Raw genomic sequence first — 19,158 nt, 5'->3', positions numbered from 1 at the left:
TCATGTCACCCCTCGATTAGACTGATATAAAGGATGATTACTATTTTGTTGAATGATTTTCCACTTGAAAAAGAGAGCGAGAGAGAGATCGGCATACTGGTGCCTAGAGACACTGGGTCCGGCATCGTCAATGACAACCATCAATCACCTCCGCGTTTGATTGACTCTTTTGTTGAAGCTGTCTCCAAGGGGAACAAGACTCAGACATCTAATGATGAAATATAGTGTGGATTTCCCTTGAGGAAGTTGTCCATTTTCTTTAAGAGTGTCACGGACTAGTGATTCTAGACAAGCTGGTGTGTGTGTGTGTGTGTGTGTGTGTGTGTGTGTGTGTGTGTGTGTGTGTGTGTGTGTGTGTGTGTGTGTGTCTTCCACACTGCTGGTTTAATGAACATGGTTGTGAGGGCTCACCACTGCTCTGCTAGTGAGTGAGCTTGTTTTAACAGTCTTCCAATCAGAATATTATTATAGCTACTAGCTCTATGACAACAGTCAGCTCTGTCATGTAGTCAATACCCTCTGACGCTACAGTTTACAGATACAGTATTCAGATACTGCACGGTTTACAGTCTGAGCCCTACACACTGATTTAATTGGACTGTTCTGCCTTTCCATGGTCAAATAAGCGAGTGACTCGCAACAAGACATCGATCTGAACATCGATTCTTTGCAGGAGAGGGATTTGTAGCCCTCCACTCCTCAGACAGTGTGGGGCTCTTCACTGCCAATACACTGGCCTTAGAGCTGACAGCCAGCGTTGGGGTGACAGTCACTTCAGTCAGTCAGGGAACGTTTGGAATGAGTGAGGAGGACACGGACTGACAAGAGGTTTGTACCCAACGATGCATCTGTGTTGTGCTACTCTGCAGCATCACTGCCATGGTTGTTTTTCTTTTTAAGACATTTGAGGTCTAGGAAGTAAGGGTACTATTTGATTTTGAGTTGTTGGACGTTTCAAAGTCAAGCTGTATCATGTTTTACATATATCTGTATAATGTGCACCAATGTGGGAAGAACTTACCAGAAGTTCCTACAGAGTTAGTCCTTATACAGTGCATTTAGAAAGTATTTATAGAGCCCCACAGTAAAACCTAGTGGTCAAACGTTTTTCCACCATTCATTTTCCCATAGGGAGTTTAAAAAAATCATGATAAACACTATTATTGCACACAAAGTGATTCCATGCAACTTATTATGTGACTTGTTAAGCACATTTTTACAAAGGGATTGAATACCTTTTGACTCAAGACATTTTTACTTTTCATTTTTAATGAATTTGTAAACATTTCGCTGAGAAATGAGAAATTCAACTGAGAAATGATGGGGTATTGTGACACAAAATCTAAATGTAATGTAATCCATTTTAAATTCAGGCTGTAACACAACAAAATGTGGAAAAGGGTAAGGGGTGTGAATACTTTCTGAAGGCACTGTAAGTGAACAGCGATATGATACCTTAAACATTCCTGCTCAGAATTAAAACCCTTCATGAGTTTAAGGCGTCTGGCGTCTGAGGAGGGACTAATTCCCACAAGACTCTGTCCTCCTCTCTGGGCCTCCTGTTAAATCCATTGATCACTATCCCTCCCCCCCAGAGTCTTCTCAGGTGGCCCGATCTTTGTCTTTCACATAAGCCTAGGATCATACCAATCCCCTGCTGGAGGGGGGACCTGAATCTCCCAGGGGCCAGTCTCGCATTACATTACAGAGAGGAAGGATTGTCTAATCTCAGCCTTATAGGGTTCCTTCTCCTCCGGAAGGAGAACGATAAGGAAGAGCCCTTATCTCCATGATGAATTTACTCTGGGACTTGGAAGAGAAAATCAATGTGGCCAATAGGATTGTGAAGGGTGTTTGAGAGGGTGCTTTAGTTCAGCTAGTGCCTATCTGAACTCGGCTAGCCCGAACCAAACGAGTGTGCTCTCATACTCTCTTAAAAATGAGAAATAACGGCAATAACGGCCAGTATACATTTCCTCAAAATAGTCCGAATTATTAGAGAAATATTTCATTAATTTAGACGTTTTTGCCGAAGAGGTCTTAGTTGCACAATTTTACATCTAAGATGTTTGGTGCAGTATTTTTCAATGGAAAAATGTGCATGAAAACGAGTCATTTCTCTTTGAATGACAACAAAGACTTTATTAAAGAATACCTACTGTTAAACAATCACAGATAAAGGTGTTTAGATTCCGGCTCCGAACTTCGGCTTGCCTCCAGAAAAACTGTTCTGTGCCTGAACTGCCGAAAAACACCTCACCGGAGTCCAAAACGTCACAAAATGTCGTCATAATATATGCGTGTGTGTGTGCGTGTGTGTGCGTGTGTGTGCGTGTGTGTGCGTGTGTGTGCGTGCGTGTGTGTGCGTGTGTGTGTGTGTGTGTGTGTGCAGTCGATGCATTTGTTTATATTGACTGAGCCTTCAGGACCTTCAGTTGATATTTGAAGAGAGAGATAGCGAGAGAGAGACAGAGAGATTGAATCTAACCTGTGTTAGTCTAGTCTGGCCCTCGGGGTTAATAACAAAGGCTGATAGTATAGCTGAAATGCCACAAAGCTAACACATGAAATGCATTGGTAAATGCTCTTTCCAATGCACTGCCTTCAAACGCTTCATGGTCATTTGTAGATAAATGACTAAACAGAAAGGAGCAAATACTCCATGTTAGCCTCAAATGAGAACAACCACTTTTCACTCACAAATGTATTGCTTGCAATGCTACTTTTACAATCTGTTTCCCTAATCTATAAACACGTTCTGCAATATGAAGCGTTTGAAGTCAGTACATTGGAATGAGCATTTACTTATTAATTTCATGAATGAGCATTTCAGCTATACTATCAGCATTTGTTTTTAACCCAAAGGGACAGACTAGATTAACACAAATCTGTCTCTGAACATAATGTTTCCTGTGAGAGAATACAGTGGTATGTTTAAACCTCTCTGGGGTAGGGGGCAGTATTTTGACATCTGGATGAAAAGTGTGCCCAAAGTAAACCGCCTGCAAACTGCTTGTATTCTGAAAAATGAGGGAGTAAGATGGACCCTGGGAAGTCCCAGAGCTGTTTTCTGCGTGCGACCAAGAGCGGCTGCCTTTCTTGTTTTTCTTTTATATAGACGAAGCTATTGTCCGGTTGAAATATTATTGATTATTATGACTAAAAACAACCTTAGGATTGATTATAAACATCGCTTGACATGTTTCTATGAACTTTACTGATACTTTTTTGATTTTTTGGCTGCATGTTGTGACTGCCTTTGAGCCAATGGATTACTGAACAAAACGTGCCAACAAAACAGAGGTTTTTGGATATGAAGAGGGACTTTATCGAACAAAACTAACATTTATTGTGTAACTGGGAGTCTTGCGAGTGCAACCATATGAAGATCATCAAAGGTAAGTGATTCATTTTATCGCTATTTCTGACTTTTATTACTCCTCTACTTGGCTGGTAACTGTTTGTAATGTTTTGTGTGCTGGGCGCTGTCCTCAGATAATCGCATGGTATGCTTTCGGCGTAAAGCCTTTTTGAAATCTGACAACGGTTGGATTAACAAGAAGTTAATCTTTAAGCCGATGTATAACACTTGTATGTTTTATAAATTTTTATTATGAGTATTTCTGTTTTTAAATTTTGCGCTCTGCAATTCTACCGGATGTTGAGGCTTTAAGTGAAGTGAAGTGGCCTATGGGTCACTGAACGTCATACTGCAGTGATCAACTGTAGACCTCTGTGGCTTTGTTCAGGCACTGAGCTCTTCACTCTTCCCTTACCACCCAGTGTAATGTTCAGTGACTGACCACTGCCTCCTCTCCTTCCCCTCCCCAGATCTGCTGCCTGCTGACCTGGAGCGAGTGGTGAATTGTGAGGCTGTGAAGCTGGGCGAGAGCCCTGGCAGCAGCAGCTCTGTGATGCTGACTCCTGTATCTGAGGTGTCCTCCATGGAGCTGGCCACCCTGTCCCCCGGGCCCCAGGGAGAGGTGTCCCCCTCCTCCCAGGCCTCAGAGAGCGGAGCCTCAGATGCCAGTGGCCCCGAGCAGGGCCCAGAGGCCCCTGGAACAGCCCTGGAGTCAGGCAGCCAGCCGGACACCTCCAGAACAGAGGGGGGTGAGGAGGTCAAGGACCCCAAGAGGATCAAGCCACACCTCCACTGTCCCGTGTGCAAGGTCACTGTCAACTCTACGTCCCAGCTGGAGGCACACAACAGTGGTACGAACACTACAGTCTCTGGCGTAGCACACCCTGCAGCATAGGAACACGTCATATGCCATGATTTATTTATTTTTATTACAGGCTATTAGCTTTAAAACTCAGAAGAAAAAAATCTACAAAAAATGTGTAGAATAGCAGGAAATTAGCTATAAAAATTTCTCTCTCTGCCCCAATGGCAAATATATACAGTGGGGAGAACAAGTATTTGATACACTGCCGATTTTGCAGGTTTTCCTACTTACAAAGCATGTAAAGGTCTGTAATTTTTATCATAGGTACACTTCAACTGTGAGAGACTAAAACAAAAATCCAGAAAATCACATTGTATGATTTTTAAGTAATTCGTTTGCATTTTATTGCATGACATAAGTATTTGATCACCTACCAACCAGTAAGAATTCCGGCTCTCACAGACCTGTTAGTTTTTCTTTAAGAAGCCCTCCTGTTCTCCACTCATTACCTGTATTAACTGCACCTGTTTGAACTCGCTACCTGTATAAAAGACACATGTCCACACACTCAATCAAACAGACTCCAACCTCTCCACAATGGCCAAGACCAGAGGGCTGTGTAAGGACATCAGGGATAAAATTGTAGACCTGCACAAGGCTGGGATGGGCTACAGGACAATAGGCAAGCAGCTTGGTGAGAAGTCAACAACTGTTGGCGCAATTATAAGAAAATGGAAGAAGTTCAAGATGACGATCAATCACCCTTAGTCTGGAGTTCCGTGCAATATCTCACCTCTTGGGGCATCAATGATCATGGGGAAGGTGAGGGATCAGCCCAGAACTACACGGCAGGACCTGGTCAATGACCTGAAGAGAGCTGGGACCACAGTCTCAAAGAAAACCATTAGTAACACACTACGCCTGTCACACCTTGGTCATTGTATTTTGTGTTTTCGTTATATATTTGGTCAGGCCAGGGTGTGACAGGGGTTTATGTTATTGTATTTCGTATTGGGGTTTGTAGTATTTGGGATCGCGGCTGATTAGGGGTGTTGTATAGGCTTGGCTGCCTGAGGCGGTTCTCAATCAGCAGTCAGGTGATTCTCGTTGCCTCTGATTGGGAACCGTATTTAGGTAGCCTGAGTTTCGCTTTGTCTTTCGTGGGTGATTGTTCCTGTCTCTGTGTAGTTTCACCAGATAGGCTGTAATTAGGTTTCACGTTCCATTTGTTGTTTTTGTATTTATTAGTTATTTCATGTATCGTCACCATTTCCTCATTAAAGATCATGATTAACCACCACGCTGCATTTCGGTCCGACTCTCTTTCGACAAACGAAGAACGCCGTTACAACGCCGTCATGGATTAAAATCCTGCAGCACACGCAAGGTCCCCCTGCTCAAGCCAGCGCATGTCCAGGCCGGTCTGAAGTTTGCCAATGACCATCTGGATGATCCAGAAGAGGAATGGGAGAAGGTCATGGGGTCTGATGAGACAAAAATAGAGCTTTTTGGTCTAAACTCCACTCGCCGTGTTTGGAGGAAGAAGAAGGATGAGTACAACCCCAAGAACACCATCCCAACTGTGAAGCATGGAGGTGGAAACATCATTCTTTGGGGATGCTTTTCTGCAAAGGAGACAGGATGACTGCACCGTATTGAGGGGAGGATGGATGGGGCCATGTATCGCGAGATCTTGGCCAACAACCTCCTTCTCTCAGGAAGAGCATTGAAGATGGGTCGTGGTGGGTCTTCCGGCATGACAACGACCCGAAACACACAGCCAGCGCAACTAAGGAGTGGCTCCGTAAGATGCATCTCAAGGTCCTGGAGTGGCCTAGCCAGTCTCCAGACCTGAACCCAATAGAACATCTTTGGAGGGAGCTGAAAGTCCGTATTGCCCAGCGACAGCTCCGAAACCTGAAGGATCTGGAGAAGGTCTGTATGGAGGAGTGGGCCAAAATCCCTGCTGCAGTGTGTGCAAACCCGGTCAAGAACTACAGGAAATGTATGATCTCTGTAATTGCAAACAAAGGTTTATGTACCAAATATTAAGTTCTGCTTTTCTGATGTATCAAATACTTATGTCATGCAATAAAATGCAAAATAATTACTTAAAAATCATACAATGTGATTTTCTGGATTTTTGTTTTAGATTCCGTCTCTCACAGTTGAAGTGTACCTATGATAAAAAATGACAGACCTCTACCTGCTTTGTAAGTAGGAAACACTGCCAATTTTGCAGGTTATCAAATACTTGTTCTCCCCACTGTATATACTGTACCTGCTCCAGAGTGTGTCTGACATTCTATTCCTCACAATCCCCTCCTCCAGGTACGAAGCACAAGCAGATGCTGGAGGGCCAGAGCGTCCAGCCGCGGCGCCGGGGGAAGGTGGCGGGGGCTGGGGGGCGCTCGGCCTGCAAGAGCAAGCGCCTGGGCACCAAGGGCAGCGTGGGGGTGCCCAGCAAGAACTTCCACTGCGAGGTGTGTGAGATCTATGTCAACTCGGAGACCCAGCTCAGCCAGGTGAGGAGGCTAGGGGTCGAGGGGATGGTGGCAGGGGAGGGCTGGGGGTTGCACAGGGTGTGGAGGGTTCAGCAATGGGGAGAGAAGTGAAACAGCTGGGGTATAATTTTGTATGTTGACTTCCTGAGTGGATCTGAGGTGATTGGACTGGACAAGATCTGGTTTCATGTTCTCTCACAGTGAGGCCATTGAGCCACTAGTCTATGTGGAGATCTGACACACTGGGTCTCTTTCCACCTCCACTAAACGTGTCCTGACAGTGTTCTGAATTGATGGAGCTCAAAATGACCCGAAATAAGCTGGAAAGAATAGAAGATATTGTGAATGTAGCCATGGGGTATGGGAGATAGACAGGGATGACCCTCTGGGCTACCCAGGACTCCTGGCGCTGTTTGCGTGACATGAAAGGTGAGAAGAGGAAAGAGAGGAGGGTTGTGGGTAATATTGCACACCCTGAGAGGTGCTTGATAGAGAGTGCTAATCGAATAAGACTCTCATTCAAATGTCTCTGGTCCTGCAGTGTTTTTGGCTCTGTGTGGGGTTATTAGTTATTTTCATTTATCCTTTATTTAACCAGAGAAGGTCACATTGAGATTTTAATCTGTTTTTCAAGTGTATCCTGTCACATGATGAATACGTTTTTATTTGACATGAGCAGACAGATAGATGAGGTCACTCTACAATAGACTTTGAAGGGACAGACTATAGAACTACCTCTTCAAACAAACTTAACACTTGATTTCTTGGTTGGACTAATTATTTTCACACATTTTGTTACATTACAGCCTTATTTTAAAATGTATTAAATAGTTTTTTAGCAAATGTATTAAAAATAAAAAAACTCAAATATTAAATTTACGTAAGTATTCAGACCTTTTACTCAGTACTTTGTTGAAGCACCTTTAGCAGTGATTACAGCCTCGAGTCTTCTTGGGTATGACGCTACAAGCTTGGAACATATATATTTGGGGAGTCTCTCCCATTCTTCTCTGAAGATCCTCTCAAGCTCTGTCAGGTTGGATGGGGAGCATCATATTTTCAGGTCTCTCCAGAGATGTTCGATCGTGTTCAAGTCCGGGCTCTGGCTGGGCCCCTCAAGGACATTCAGAGACTTGTTCCGAAGCCATTCCTGCATTTTATCAGACTAGAGGATCTTGTTTCTCATGGTCTGAGAGTCCTTTAGGTGCCTTTTGGCAAACTCCAAGCGGGCTGTCATGTGCATTTTACTGAGGAGTGGCCACTCTACCATCAAGGCCTAATTGGTGGAGTGCTGCAGAGATGGTTATCCTTCTAGAAGGTTCTTCCATCTACACAGAGGAACTCTGGAACTCTGCCATCGAGTTCTTAGTCACCTCCCTTACCAAGGCCCTTCTTCTCCGATTTTTAATAAATTAGCAAACATTTCTAAAAACCAGTTTTTGCTTTGTCATTATGGGGTGTTGTGTGTAGATTGATCAGGAGAAAAAATATTTGATCCATTTTAGAATAAGGCTGTAGCGTAACAAAATGTGGAAAAAGGGAAGGGGTCTGAATACTTTCCGACTGGACTGTACCCATGACATCACTACTTCAGCCCTCCCATTTTTAAAGGTAGCACAGGGCTCATGATGTAATAACAAACGTATTAAATGCTCTTTACACATGTTACAGTAGAAGGTTTACAACTCCTGAGGTGATGCTAGCAGTGGAAATGTGCGTTTGAATTCACCTGGCGCAGCGACTGCATTTTTATTACAATAAAGCCATTCTGGAAAAAGCATCGTATGAGCATTTTACATTTTTATGCAGTGATTGTTTTCCCACACTAAGCAGATGTATATCAGATGGTATGGTGATTCACTCAGAACGGTCTATTTGAGCCTGTAAGAGCTGTTTACAGTATGTTATTGCAGGATATTGACGTGTTTATGGTGTGGTAATCTCGGCACATGGTATGATTGAACCTCTTTTCTATTCCATTGTTTCCCTGGTGATGTTTATTAAGTCGTACATGTAATCGTATGATGGGATGGTTCTGGAAGGTTTTGCAGCTCTCTCAGACCAGCTGGTCATGGAAAAGATACAGTATATATGTGGGCATGTGTAGCAACCTTGCCTACAACAAGCCTTAGTAGTGTATTCCAATGGCACTGTTAAAACCTCCTCTGATGAACTAGGATTAGCCAGTTGATAGTGGAACAGCGGAGAGAGAAATAGACATGCATACTGTAGATAGAGGGAAGTAGTGGTTCTCTTTGTGGTTTTTGTGTCCTCTAAATATTGTACACTGAGTGTACAAAACCTTAAGAATGCCTGCTCTTTCCATGACAGACTGACCAGGTGAAAGCTATGATCCCTTATTGATGTCACTTGTTAAATCCACATCCAATCGGTGTAGATGAAGGGGAGGAGACATGTTCAAAATAAAATATTTTTAAGCCTTGAGACAATTGAGTATAGACTGTGTGTGTGTGCCATTCAGAGGGCGAATGGGCAAGACAAAAGATTGAAGTGCTTTTGAACGGGGTATGGTAGTAGGTGCCAGGCGCACCGGTTTGAGTGTGTCAAGAACTTCAATGTTGCTGGGTTTTTCACGCTCAATAATTTCCTGTGTGTAACAAGAATGGTCCACCACCCAAAGGACATCCAGCCAACTTGACATAACTGTGGGAAGCATTGGAGTCAAAATGGGCCAGCATCCCTGTGGAACGCTTTATACACATTCTAAAGTCCATGCCCTGACAAATTGAGTCTGTTCTGAGGGCAAGGGGGGGGGGGGGGGGCAGCTTAATATTAGGATGGTGTTCCTAATGTTTTGTTCACTCGGTGTAGATCAGGCATGGTCTATTAGATAAATCCAACCATATAAACTAGATTAGCAGACTAATGTTTCTCCTCTGATCTCCTCAGCACATGAACAGCAGGAGACACAAGGACCGTCTGGCAGGAAAGCCCCCCAAACCCAAATTCAGCCCCCACAACAAGAGCCAGCCCACCTCCAGCTTATCGGTGAGACACGGGACACACACAGATACACACAAACACACACGCTCCATTGCATGTGGTTGGAGGTTAATTAAAGTTAGAGACCCATAAATTTGGAAAATCGTCTTAGAAAATAATGGCCAATATTGTTCAATCTCTGAATAAAATGTATATTTATCTCCTGAATTGACTGAACTTTAATGAAATTGTCCCCAACCCTGACACACACACACGCACCTCATTGCTCCTTCCTATGTGGTTGTCTCTCCAGTGAAGCAGCATGTCTGCCTGTGTGCCTATGCTGTCAGAGAGGTTAAGGACATTGCTTTGTGGTAGTGAATGGGTCCCATGTTCCTGAGACATCCAAGGCTGAAATACCCCCAGCACTACCCCCAACACTACCCCTACTGACAAAGCCTGCAGCCTGAATCCACACTCTGTATTAATCACTTTTGTACTCCTGTTATGTGCGCACCTCCCCTCGAACCTCTCCTTCTCCCCATCTCCTCCGCTCCACCCCACCTCCACATCGCTATTTCTCCCTCCTCTGCATCTCCTCCACCGCCCCCTCTTCCCGTCCTCCCCCGCCCCCCTGCAGAATGTGAGATGGGCTGGGTATGCAGGCGGGGCCGTGTCTGCCATGAAGAAAATGTTCAGCCAGTACAACCTCACCTCTCTCTCTACTCAGGTGAGTGGCAGGGCCCAGGGCAGGCAGGGACAGGGGAGAAGTGGGCTGTCAGGGCTACAGCTGGCTTAACCTCTGGAACTGGCTAGGTGCGGGGGATTGAACAGGACCAGAAACGAATGCTCTAATGTAAACTTTGTAAAGGGTTTGGAGTTTAAGCATGTCTGTGTGTCTGTGGTTCTGTCTTTTGTCTTGACTGTTCATAAGGCAAGTCCTCAAGAGGGTAGTTGTGGTGAGGGAAAGGATATTAGTATGGAGAAATGTATGAGCATGTTAATCCAAGGTAACGATGTGTGCTAAAAGAGCAATGTTCCCTGTTTGCTGAGCAAATGTGTGCTCTACTTTGAGTAAATATGTGCGCTTCAAGAAATGACATGTGCTCTCCATCTCTGCTCCCCTCTCTACTTTCCTTCCCTCCTTCGCTCCTCCTCTCCTTCAGACCAAACTGGCCTTCCAGAAGCAGCTGACCAAGAGCCTGACCACTGGCTTCCTGCCTAGCCCCCTCACCCAGCCCACCTTGTGCACCATGGCAACCAATCCTCTGGCTCTGCGCCACCCGGCGGGCACCACCTTCTTTCAGACGCCCTTCCTGAGCCCCACCTTGTTCCGGCCCGCCCCGGGGCCCCTGAGGGCCACGCACCCCTCCATCATCTTCTCCCCTTATTAATGACACAGTACAGCCCCCCGTCCCTCTGTCCCCCTCTGCTAACCCTCTTGCCCCGCCTCCATTACTGTGACTCACATGACGAGGGCCACGCCACGCACAAACTATGCAGACCACAGGAGCCAGGATGGAGAGAACAGAGAGAACGAGGCTAACAACTGCTCCGGTCAGGGAGGACACACCCCCAAGACCCCGCCTCCTCTCCACCACGCCCCATCTGTCTGCTCCTTCTCCTGTGGTTGGTGGCCTGAGGAACAGGACACATCTCCAGGGCATACTGGTGCAGTCAGGAGGCCTCTCTCTTACACAGCCATTTCATGGGTCGATTTGGTTTGGATTCTTAATATTATTGTGTAATTTATTAGAGAACAAAAATAGATGTATCTGTTTAGTGTGGTTGCCACAAATAAGGTCCCTTTACGTCATGCTACTCCTCAGAACATTGTTTCTATTATTGGTTGGCTTGCTTTTTGTTGTTGTGGGTCGATATTGGGGATGTTAGCAGGTGAGCCCAATGCTCTCTGAGCTTGTGACTGTCTTCAGCCATATGTGGACCTGCAGCTCTGCAGACTTACGGACCCAAGTCTATGAGTGGGATCTGTCAGAACTATATGAACTCATATTTTTCCACCAACACCCTTCCACCAAGCCCCTATCTCCCAAACCCTGTTACTGGGCTCTTGTCATTGGAACCCAGAGCTCTAAATTGATGTGCAGAATAGATGCTGAAGCCCTTTCTCTCTCTCTCTCTCTCTCTCTCTCTCTTTCTCTTTCTCTCACTCTCTTTGAGTCACAGCCCAACATGGCCTTTCATAATTCATTTTTTACCCTGCATTCTCAGAATTAAGCACTCATTAAGGTCCTGAAAAGGTCAGCTTGTCAACTTGATTTTGTCTCAAGTTGCAGATCTGCCTCATTAAAGATCTTTGCTCCGTAGCAGCGCTGGTGCATTGGTTCTGACTGTCTCTATTTCTCCCGTTGCGGAACGGGCAGCACAAAATCATTTTTAAAAGCCTGGCTGTCTTATATTGTAATCTGCCATGGTTCCCTGTATCCCAGTGATTTTATTGTGCTTGATCCCCCAATTGTACTCCCTGAGCCATAGTCCTTAATTTTCTCTTGAGCTATCTCAGCAGGAGCTGATGGGTAGCAGTGAATGACAATTTCCCCTTGCTCAAAAAAAAAAAACACTAAGGGGTGGAAATTACTTGATGGGTTTACAATCCTCAATTAAAGGTTTCCACTGTGCAGAGAGATGTGTGGATGATGGGGGTGTGAGAACACATTTCCCAGATCACTGATTGGATCATCAGGAATGGAGGGAAAGAAACAAAGCACAGTGCCATGGCAACCACATTAAAAGCACCTTAAACAGATTTACTTATGAAAGCAATGAAAATATGTTCTAGTTTTTTTGTTGTTATTCCTGGTGTGATTTTTCATAAACTCATGCCAGTTTGATTGAGCATTTCTCAATCACACATACAATCAACTTGTAACGATTCAATTGTATCGTTGTCATTATCCATGAGACAGGTCTGAATCTAAATCTCAGATCTAGTTACATTTTTAAAGCTATATGTTCAATCAATGTGTCTATGTTTCGAACGGTTATACAGTAGGAGAATATAGGATGTTGGGGAGGTGGCTTTATCTGATTCTGAACAATGTATCTGTACCTCTACAGAGATGCTCTACAGCCTACCGTACTGTATTTGAAAGGCCAATTCCAAGTGGCCAGTGCTAAGAGTCATTTGAACTGATGGGTTATTGTGATGCGGTTTCCCTTGATGGTCAATCTCATGTTCATGTTGTGACTGTGGGTTGAGCTAAGCTATAAATAGCAGCTCTCATACTGTGGGATGGATGTTTCAGCCCTCTCTCTGTGTTGACATTGCTGGGCTTTCACCTTACAGAGGAGCATTACACAGCTATTATATGGATTTCACAGAACAGCCAGTGTTATTGATGTCTCAAGCGCAGTAGAACACATAATCACATTCCCATGCCCCTCTCTCCTAAACAAGTAGACCCACCTTGAAACGAACACTCAATAGCTCCCACCAGACCAGACCCAATACTTGGGGCTCCTGATTTATCCCAACACCAACTCTCTTTGCTGGTTTATTACCAAACCCAACACTAACACCCAACCAGTCTACTTTAGCAACAGCAAAATGGGGAAAATCCTATGCAGTTGTTCCCTTCAGTTCAGTCAGTGCAATAGTATTTCCATGTGTGTGACGCAGCAGCGCCACCTGCAGCGAAGACCATGTTATGGCCCTTCTAGATCAAACCCAGCACTGTCTCTCCTCCATCTTTTCGAATCTCTTTGATTCTGTACATGTTTCTGAGGCCTTTGTCTTTGGGAATATGAAACCAAGCCGTCAGGTCTCTTTGCCATACCAATGTGATTCTCTCCAGTCACAGTAAGTTACTCAGTGAACCAGCCAGCCTATTGATCTCCAGTGTTCGTTCCGTCTGTCTGTCTGTCTGTCTGTCTGTCTGTCTGTCTGTCTGTCTGTCTGTCTGTCTGTCTGTCTGTCTGTCTGTCTGTCTGTCTGTCTGTCTGTCTGTCTGTCTGTCTGTCTGTCTGTCTGTCTGTCTGTCTGTCTGTCTGTCTGTCTGTCTGTCTGTTCTGTCTGTCTGTCTGTCTGTCTGTCTGTCTGTCTGTCTGTCTGTCTGTCTGTCTGTCTGTCTGTCTGTCTGTCTGTCTGTCTGTCTGTCTGTCTGTCTGTCTGTCTGTCTTCTGTCTGTCTGTCTGTCTGTCTGTCTGTCTGTCTGTCTGTCTGTCTGTCTGTCTGTCTGTCTGTCTGTCTGTCTGTCTGTCTGTCTGTCTGTCTGTCTGTCTGTCTGTCTGTCTGTCTGTCTGTCTGTCTGTCTGTCTGTCTGTCTGTCTGTCTGTCTGTCTGTCTGTCTGTCTGTCTGTCTGTCTGTCTGTCTGTCTGTCTGTCTGTCTTCTGTCTGTCTGTCTGTCTGTCTGTCTGTCTGTCTGTCTGTCTGTCTGTCTGTCTGTCTGTCTGTCTGTCTGTCTGTCTGTCTGTCTGTCTGTCTGTCTGTCTGTCTGTCTGTCTGTCTGTCTGTCTGTCTGTCTTGTCTGTCTGTCTGTCTGTCTGTCGTCGTGTCTGTCTGTCTGTCTGTCTGTCTGTCTGTCTGTCTCTGTCTGTCTGTCTGTCTGTCTGTCTGTCTGTCTGTCTGTCTGTCTGTCTGTCTGTCTGTGTCTGTCTGTCTGTCTGTCTGTCTGTCTGTCTGTCGTCTGTCTGTCTGTTGTCTGTCTGTCTGTCTGTCTGTCTGTCTGTCTGTCTGTCTGTCTGTCTGTCTTTACATGGGAACTCTATGGTATTCAGACATTTAAGGACATTTTAAATAAATAAATGCATATAGAGAAGGCAAATTATCTATGTAGAAAATATAGAGTAATATAGACATTTGTTGCTATTGTTATCTTTATCTTGATGAAACGCTATCTTAGCTGAGGGTAGACTGTTGATGTAGGCTACAGCAGACACACGCTGTACATGGAAAGGAGAAATACTTTGCTTGTTTTTTCCTGTATGGTTTATTTACATGGTTTTACTGTGCTTGTTTTTTAACCTACAAAAGAGACAAATGTTGAATCAAAAGTTGGTTGAGTGATTTTTCTTTTTCTTTTCTTACGGAATTGAATTATTAACGTCACACAATAGATGTGGAACAAAAAATGCCTTTCAGATGTAATTATCCAGTATATCCCAAGAGTGTCAACCGCTGGTCAGTTTCTGGCTTTCTCAGGGCTTACAGTTTCAGCTACATTAATACCATACAATCATCCACACAATCAGAGCCTCTCAAACGTCATCGCCGTAGAGACGGGTCATACACTGTACTTGTGGATGACGTGAAATAATAGCCATACAGAACAGGATTGAAGAGGTTTCGATGTAAGATGTCCACACACGGAATATGACGGTCATATAGGAGGACATTGTGGTGTGTCCTTGTCTCTCTTTTTCACTCCTCCGTCCCTGTGCACAGCCAAGGGAACCATGGATAGACCAGCCCAGATACAGAGCTCAGTCCTGGGTATAATAAGGGATCTGACACCATGGATAAAACAAAGCACTAGGATCACATTCTCTTCAATTGCAGTGTGGTGAAATGTCAATTATCTATCAGTCTACCAGTGACCTATTTCTTTCAGTAAAATAACATATGCTGTATGTAATGGCAGGCTATGAAACTGCAAGGCAGCCATGTTGACTGAGGCTACTGCCAGTGAGGTGGGAGGAGCTGGCGTTTCTCAAAACTGAGTTTCCTTGGTATAGGATCTGCATATCACTGATGTCAAAGCACAGCTTTCATTTCCCCCTATTTTAGAAATTAGTTTTCACAGCAGGCATTCAACGCTGCAAAGATAATTGCATGAAGGTGAATGGAGAAAGGCGTCTGCCCCCATCCGAGTCCTGCCTGATTAGCTCTGTTTATACCTGGTTCCAACCTGATGCCTTTGTCCTGATCTTGTTCACATTCTGATTGTGCCCACATTTTTAGACCCGTGTAGACAATTAAAAGACGCATTGTGATCCGATTTTATAAGTGTAAACAGACAAGATCAGGACGAAGGTTGCATGTTAACAGCAGGTTTAAACAGGGCTATTGACAGAGAAAGGAGTGGCATGCTGAGGATCAACAGTCTGAATGATATTCTGGATTATCTGCACAGTATTCACACCCAGATGGTTTCAGTGGGCAGAACATCATAACATCATACTCTGGAGCGGCTCGAGACAATGGAGAGAGATTAGGTTCTGAACAATATCATGGAATGGTACTGGATTCTGGACCACCACCACAGCTCAGCTCAGCTCTGTTCTTCACAGCTTTTCTCTGTCCTTCGTGTACAGAGCGGGTCCTGTGTCATGTGCTCTTGATGTCTGAACAGAAGCCAGAGTCAGTCTCTTGCCATAATGACGCCAATCATCATTGTCTGTCTGGAGACTCTTCTGGACTGTAATGAACTGTAACAAGCATACCATAATGATGTGAATTTTGTTCAATCAGCTATTCATTTGTTAGCTTCCCACCCATGTCCTTGTTAATTGGAAGTGGAGCCCGTTCTCATAATGTAGTTGGACAGCATTGTTGTTCTCACTACAAGTGTAGGTCCTTATGCCAGCTCTCCCCGTGTAGAAACGTTAGGTAAGCAGAAACACACCTCTCACATTGCCAAAACCAGGGAAGTTCAAGTCAAGTGATCACATCCATGTCTGAAGCCAGTCTCGGGATGACGGAAGAAGCATGGAACCTTGCAAGACCTCTCCACAAACCCCTACATATCCACAACACTGATATATTGATCTCTACCTGAATGCTGTGAAGTGACACCCGTTTCTTTTGCTGTGGCAGTCAGTCTGTCAGTACCTGGTTCCTCCCTCTCTGTATCAACCCCACAGGGACACGGAGTCAGTTCAGTGTGTACGTCAAGTTGTACAGTGCATATCAATACCTGTGACTGCTTGGCTGCGGTTAGACAGCCAATTCTGATATTCGTTTTGACGAATTGGTCTTTTGACCAATCAGATCAGCTCTGAAAAAGATCTGATGTAAAAAGATCTGATTGAAGAACTGAATTGGCCTGCCTGTGTAAATGCAGCCCTTGTGTTCCATTTAAAGCCTATGGTACATTACAAAACATGTACTACGATTCAGAGGATATTCTATGAGAGGACATGACCAGTATTTATTGTAGCACCTTTGTCACTGTGTTCACAGTACATTTGATTACAATGATCTTCATGATGTACAATAGGAATGGTAAGGTGGAATAGAGAGTAAGATCATTTGACACGCTATTGAGTCTTTGCTTTAAATGGTTTTTTGTTCCGTCTGTATAGATAATGCCTGGTTGGATATGAATGACAGAGAAATAAATGGGGGAGAGAGAAATAGACAGAGGGAGAAGTTGGATAGTGAAATAAATCGATTAGATCTTTCACTTCCTCAGCATCACTTTGTATTTTATTGACCTTTAAGTGTCCGGCGATTGACTGGAACCAGACGACTTGTCAACATGTCCTGCTTTCTAATGTCAAAGGTGTTAGATCCTCTCCACACACACACACACACACACACACACACACACACACACACACATATATACACACACACACATATACACACACATATACACACACACATATATACACACACACACACACACACACATATATACACACACACACACATATATATATACACACGCACACACACATATACACACACACACACACACACATATACACACACACACACATATATACACACACACACATAAACACACACACACACACATATACACACACACACACATACACACACACACATACACATAAACACACACATATACACACACACATATATACACACACACATATACACACACACACACACATATACACACACACATATACACACACACACATACACATACACACCCACACATATACACACACACACACATATACACACATATACACACACACACACATATACACACACACACACACACACATATACACACATATTCACACCCACATATACACACACACACACACATATACACACACACACACACATATATACACACACACACACACACATATACACACACACACACCACAGCATATTGCTTTGCAGCATGATCAACTCATATTTTAAACATGATTCAAAATGACATGTTGTGTGTTTACATTCATTAGGTATTGTCCTACAGCAGATTATGTAAACTCGCCCTCTGTGTATTCAGGTGGAATGAGCTGCACCAACTGCTTTGGGGCCCGGTTAATGTTGATCTGTCACAGAGCATCAAAATCATTATTTCATCAACATTTGACCTTTCCCTTGCCACCAAATCATGGCCATAAATTCATACCTCTCTTGTGAAGAGGAGGAAATCATCTCTTCTGTGACAGTTTTAGCTTTGCAGCAGGCTACAGCAGGCTACAGCAGGCCACAGCAGGCCACAGCAGGCTACAGCAGGCCACGGCAGCTGCAGCTTTCTGGAGGGATTTCATATCAAAAAAGATCTGGCCTTATAACAGGGAACCTGTTTGGAATCTGGGTTGTGTTTGGTCCAGAGGCCAGGGTCAAAAAATCATGCCAAATCACGAGTCCATTGTTCAACCTGTGTGCTGTCCTCTCTCTATCCAAACCCTTAAATCTCACACTACCTCTTGAAGACATAGTGTCGGGAGGGAAAGGCTGCGATTAGAAGGTCACTATAGCAACTGCCAGGGTTGAGATAAATAATCTCCACTGTAAAAAGAAAGAGGGAGAAATCCCATTGGTCCTCTGTATGTCCCTGGGGGAAACTAGCTCGATGCTCAGTTGCAGCACTGAGGAAGGATCTGTTTTTTTTTTTTTTGCTATGACAGTAAAACAGTATTGGAGTAGAAATAAAAGGACATTACCTCTGTATTTTTTGTCTTAGTGTCATCCTTGGGGAAATGGTTTTGGCGGTAGTCTAGTTGAAGAAGTGTGTTCATAAATCACAACGGGGACAAGTCACAAATCTACTGCTCCTCTCGCCCCCCTCCGCAGTATTCACAGTGTGTATTTCAAGCCGTGTGGTAAATGTCACATTTTAACAGGAGATCAATATAGAGAGTGAGATGTTTTATGGTTCATTGCCCTCTGTTAAACGTAGATAAGAAAATGTATGAGAGTGTGGCGGGTTATATAGGGTCCTGTAGGCTGTTTTGTGTTAAAGTTATTGTACCTTATGTACTGTGTAAGAAGACAAATGTGGGTTGTAATACTATGCTAGTTTATAATGATCCATACATGTGACTCAATAAATGCACAAGTTCTTAGTAAACATCATCAGCACACTGGCTCGTCATTAAAAACAACCTGCTTGTGCTCTGAAGGTGAGTATAGTATCTATTCAGAGACGTTCCACTTGAGGTTTTCTCATTAGCTTACATTAACCTTTCCAGTCAGCTGGCCCATGTGGAACTGTTGAAAGCTTCATTTGCTCTACATAAACATGTCTGACCTTGTCTCAGTTTATGTAGGGCAGAATTCTCATCACCACAGGGACTTATCCCTACTACAAAACTGTTTCAACGTAAAAAGGGCCACTTAAAATGTTTTTTTGTGTGCCTGAACTATTTA

The 19,158-nt window shown here is 44.1% G+C and overlaps 1 protein-coding gene across 2 annotated transcripts in view; it reads left to right on the top strand.

The window, feature by feature from the left end:
- Positions 1-17,156, top strand: part of LOC109893317 (zinc finger protein 385C-like) — a 193,370-nt gene extending 176,214 nt beyond the window's left edge. For both annotated transcript variants that reach the window (XM_031834009.1, XM_031834010.1), the window contains 5 exons: positions 3,832-4,212; positions 6,498-6,691; positions 9,581-9,679; positions 10,254-10,343; positions 10,780-17,156. In XM_031834009.1, the coding sequence (XP_031689869.1) occupies positions 3,832-4,212; positions 6,498-6,691; positions 9,581-9,679; positions 10,254-10,343; positions 10,780-11,007 (992 nt within the window). In that variant the 3' untranslated portion in view covers positions 11,008-17,156. The remainder of the gene's footprint in view (positions 1-3,831; positions 4,213-6,497; positions 6,692-9,580; positions 9,680-10,253; positions 10,344-10,779) is intronic.
- Positions 17,157-19,158: the final 2,002 nt, after the last annotated feature.

Source organism: Oncorhynchus kisutch, linkage group LG10 (genome assembly GCF_002021735.2).
Source record: "Oncorhynchus kisutch isolate 150728-3 linkage group LG10, Okis_V2, whole genome shotgun sequence".
Lineage (NCBI taxonomy): Eukaryota > Metazoa > Chordata > Actinopteri > Salmoniformes > Salmonidae > Oncorhynchus > Oncorhynchus kisutch.
The sequence above is the reverse complement of the archived record's forward strand: the minus strand, read 5'-3'. Positions and strand labels throughout refer to the sequence as shown.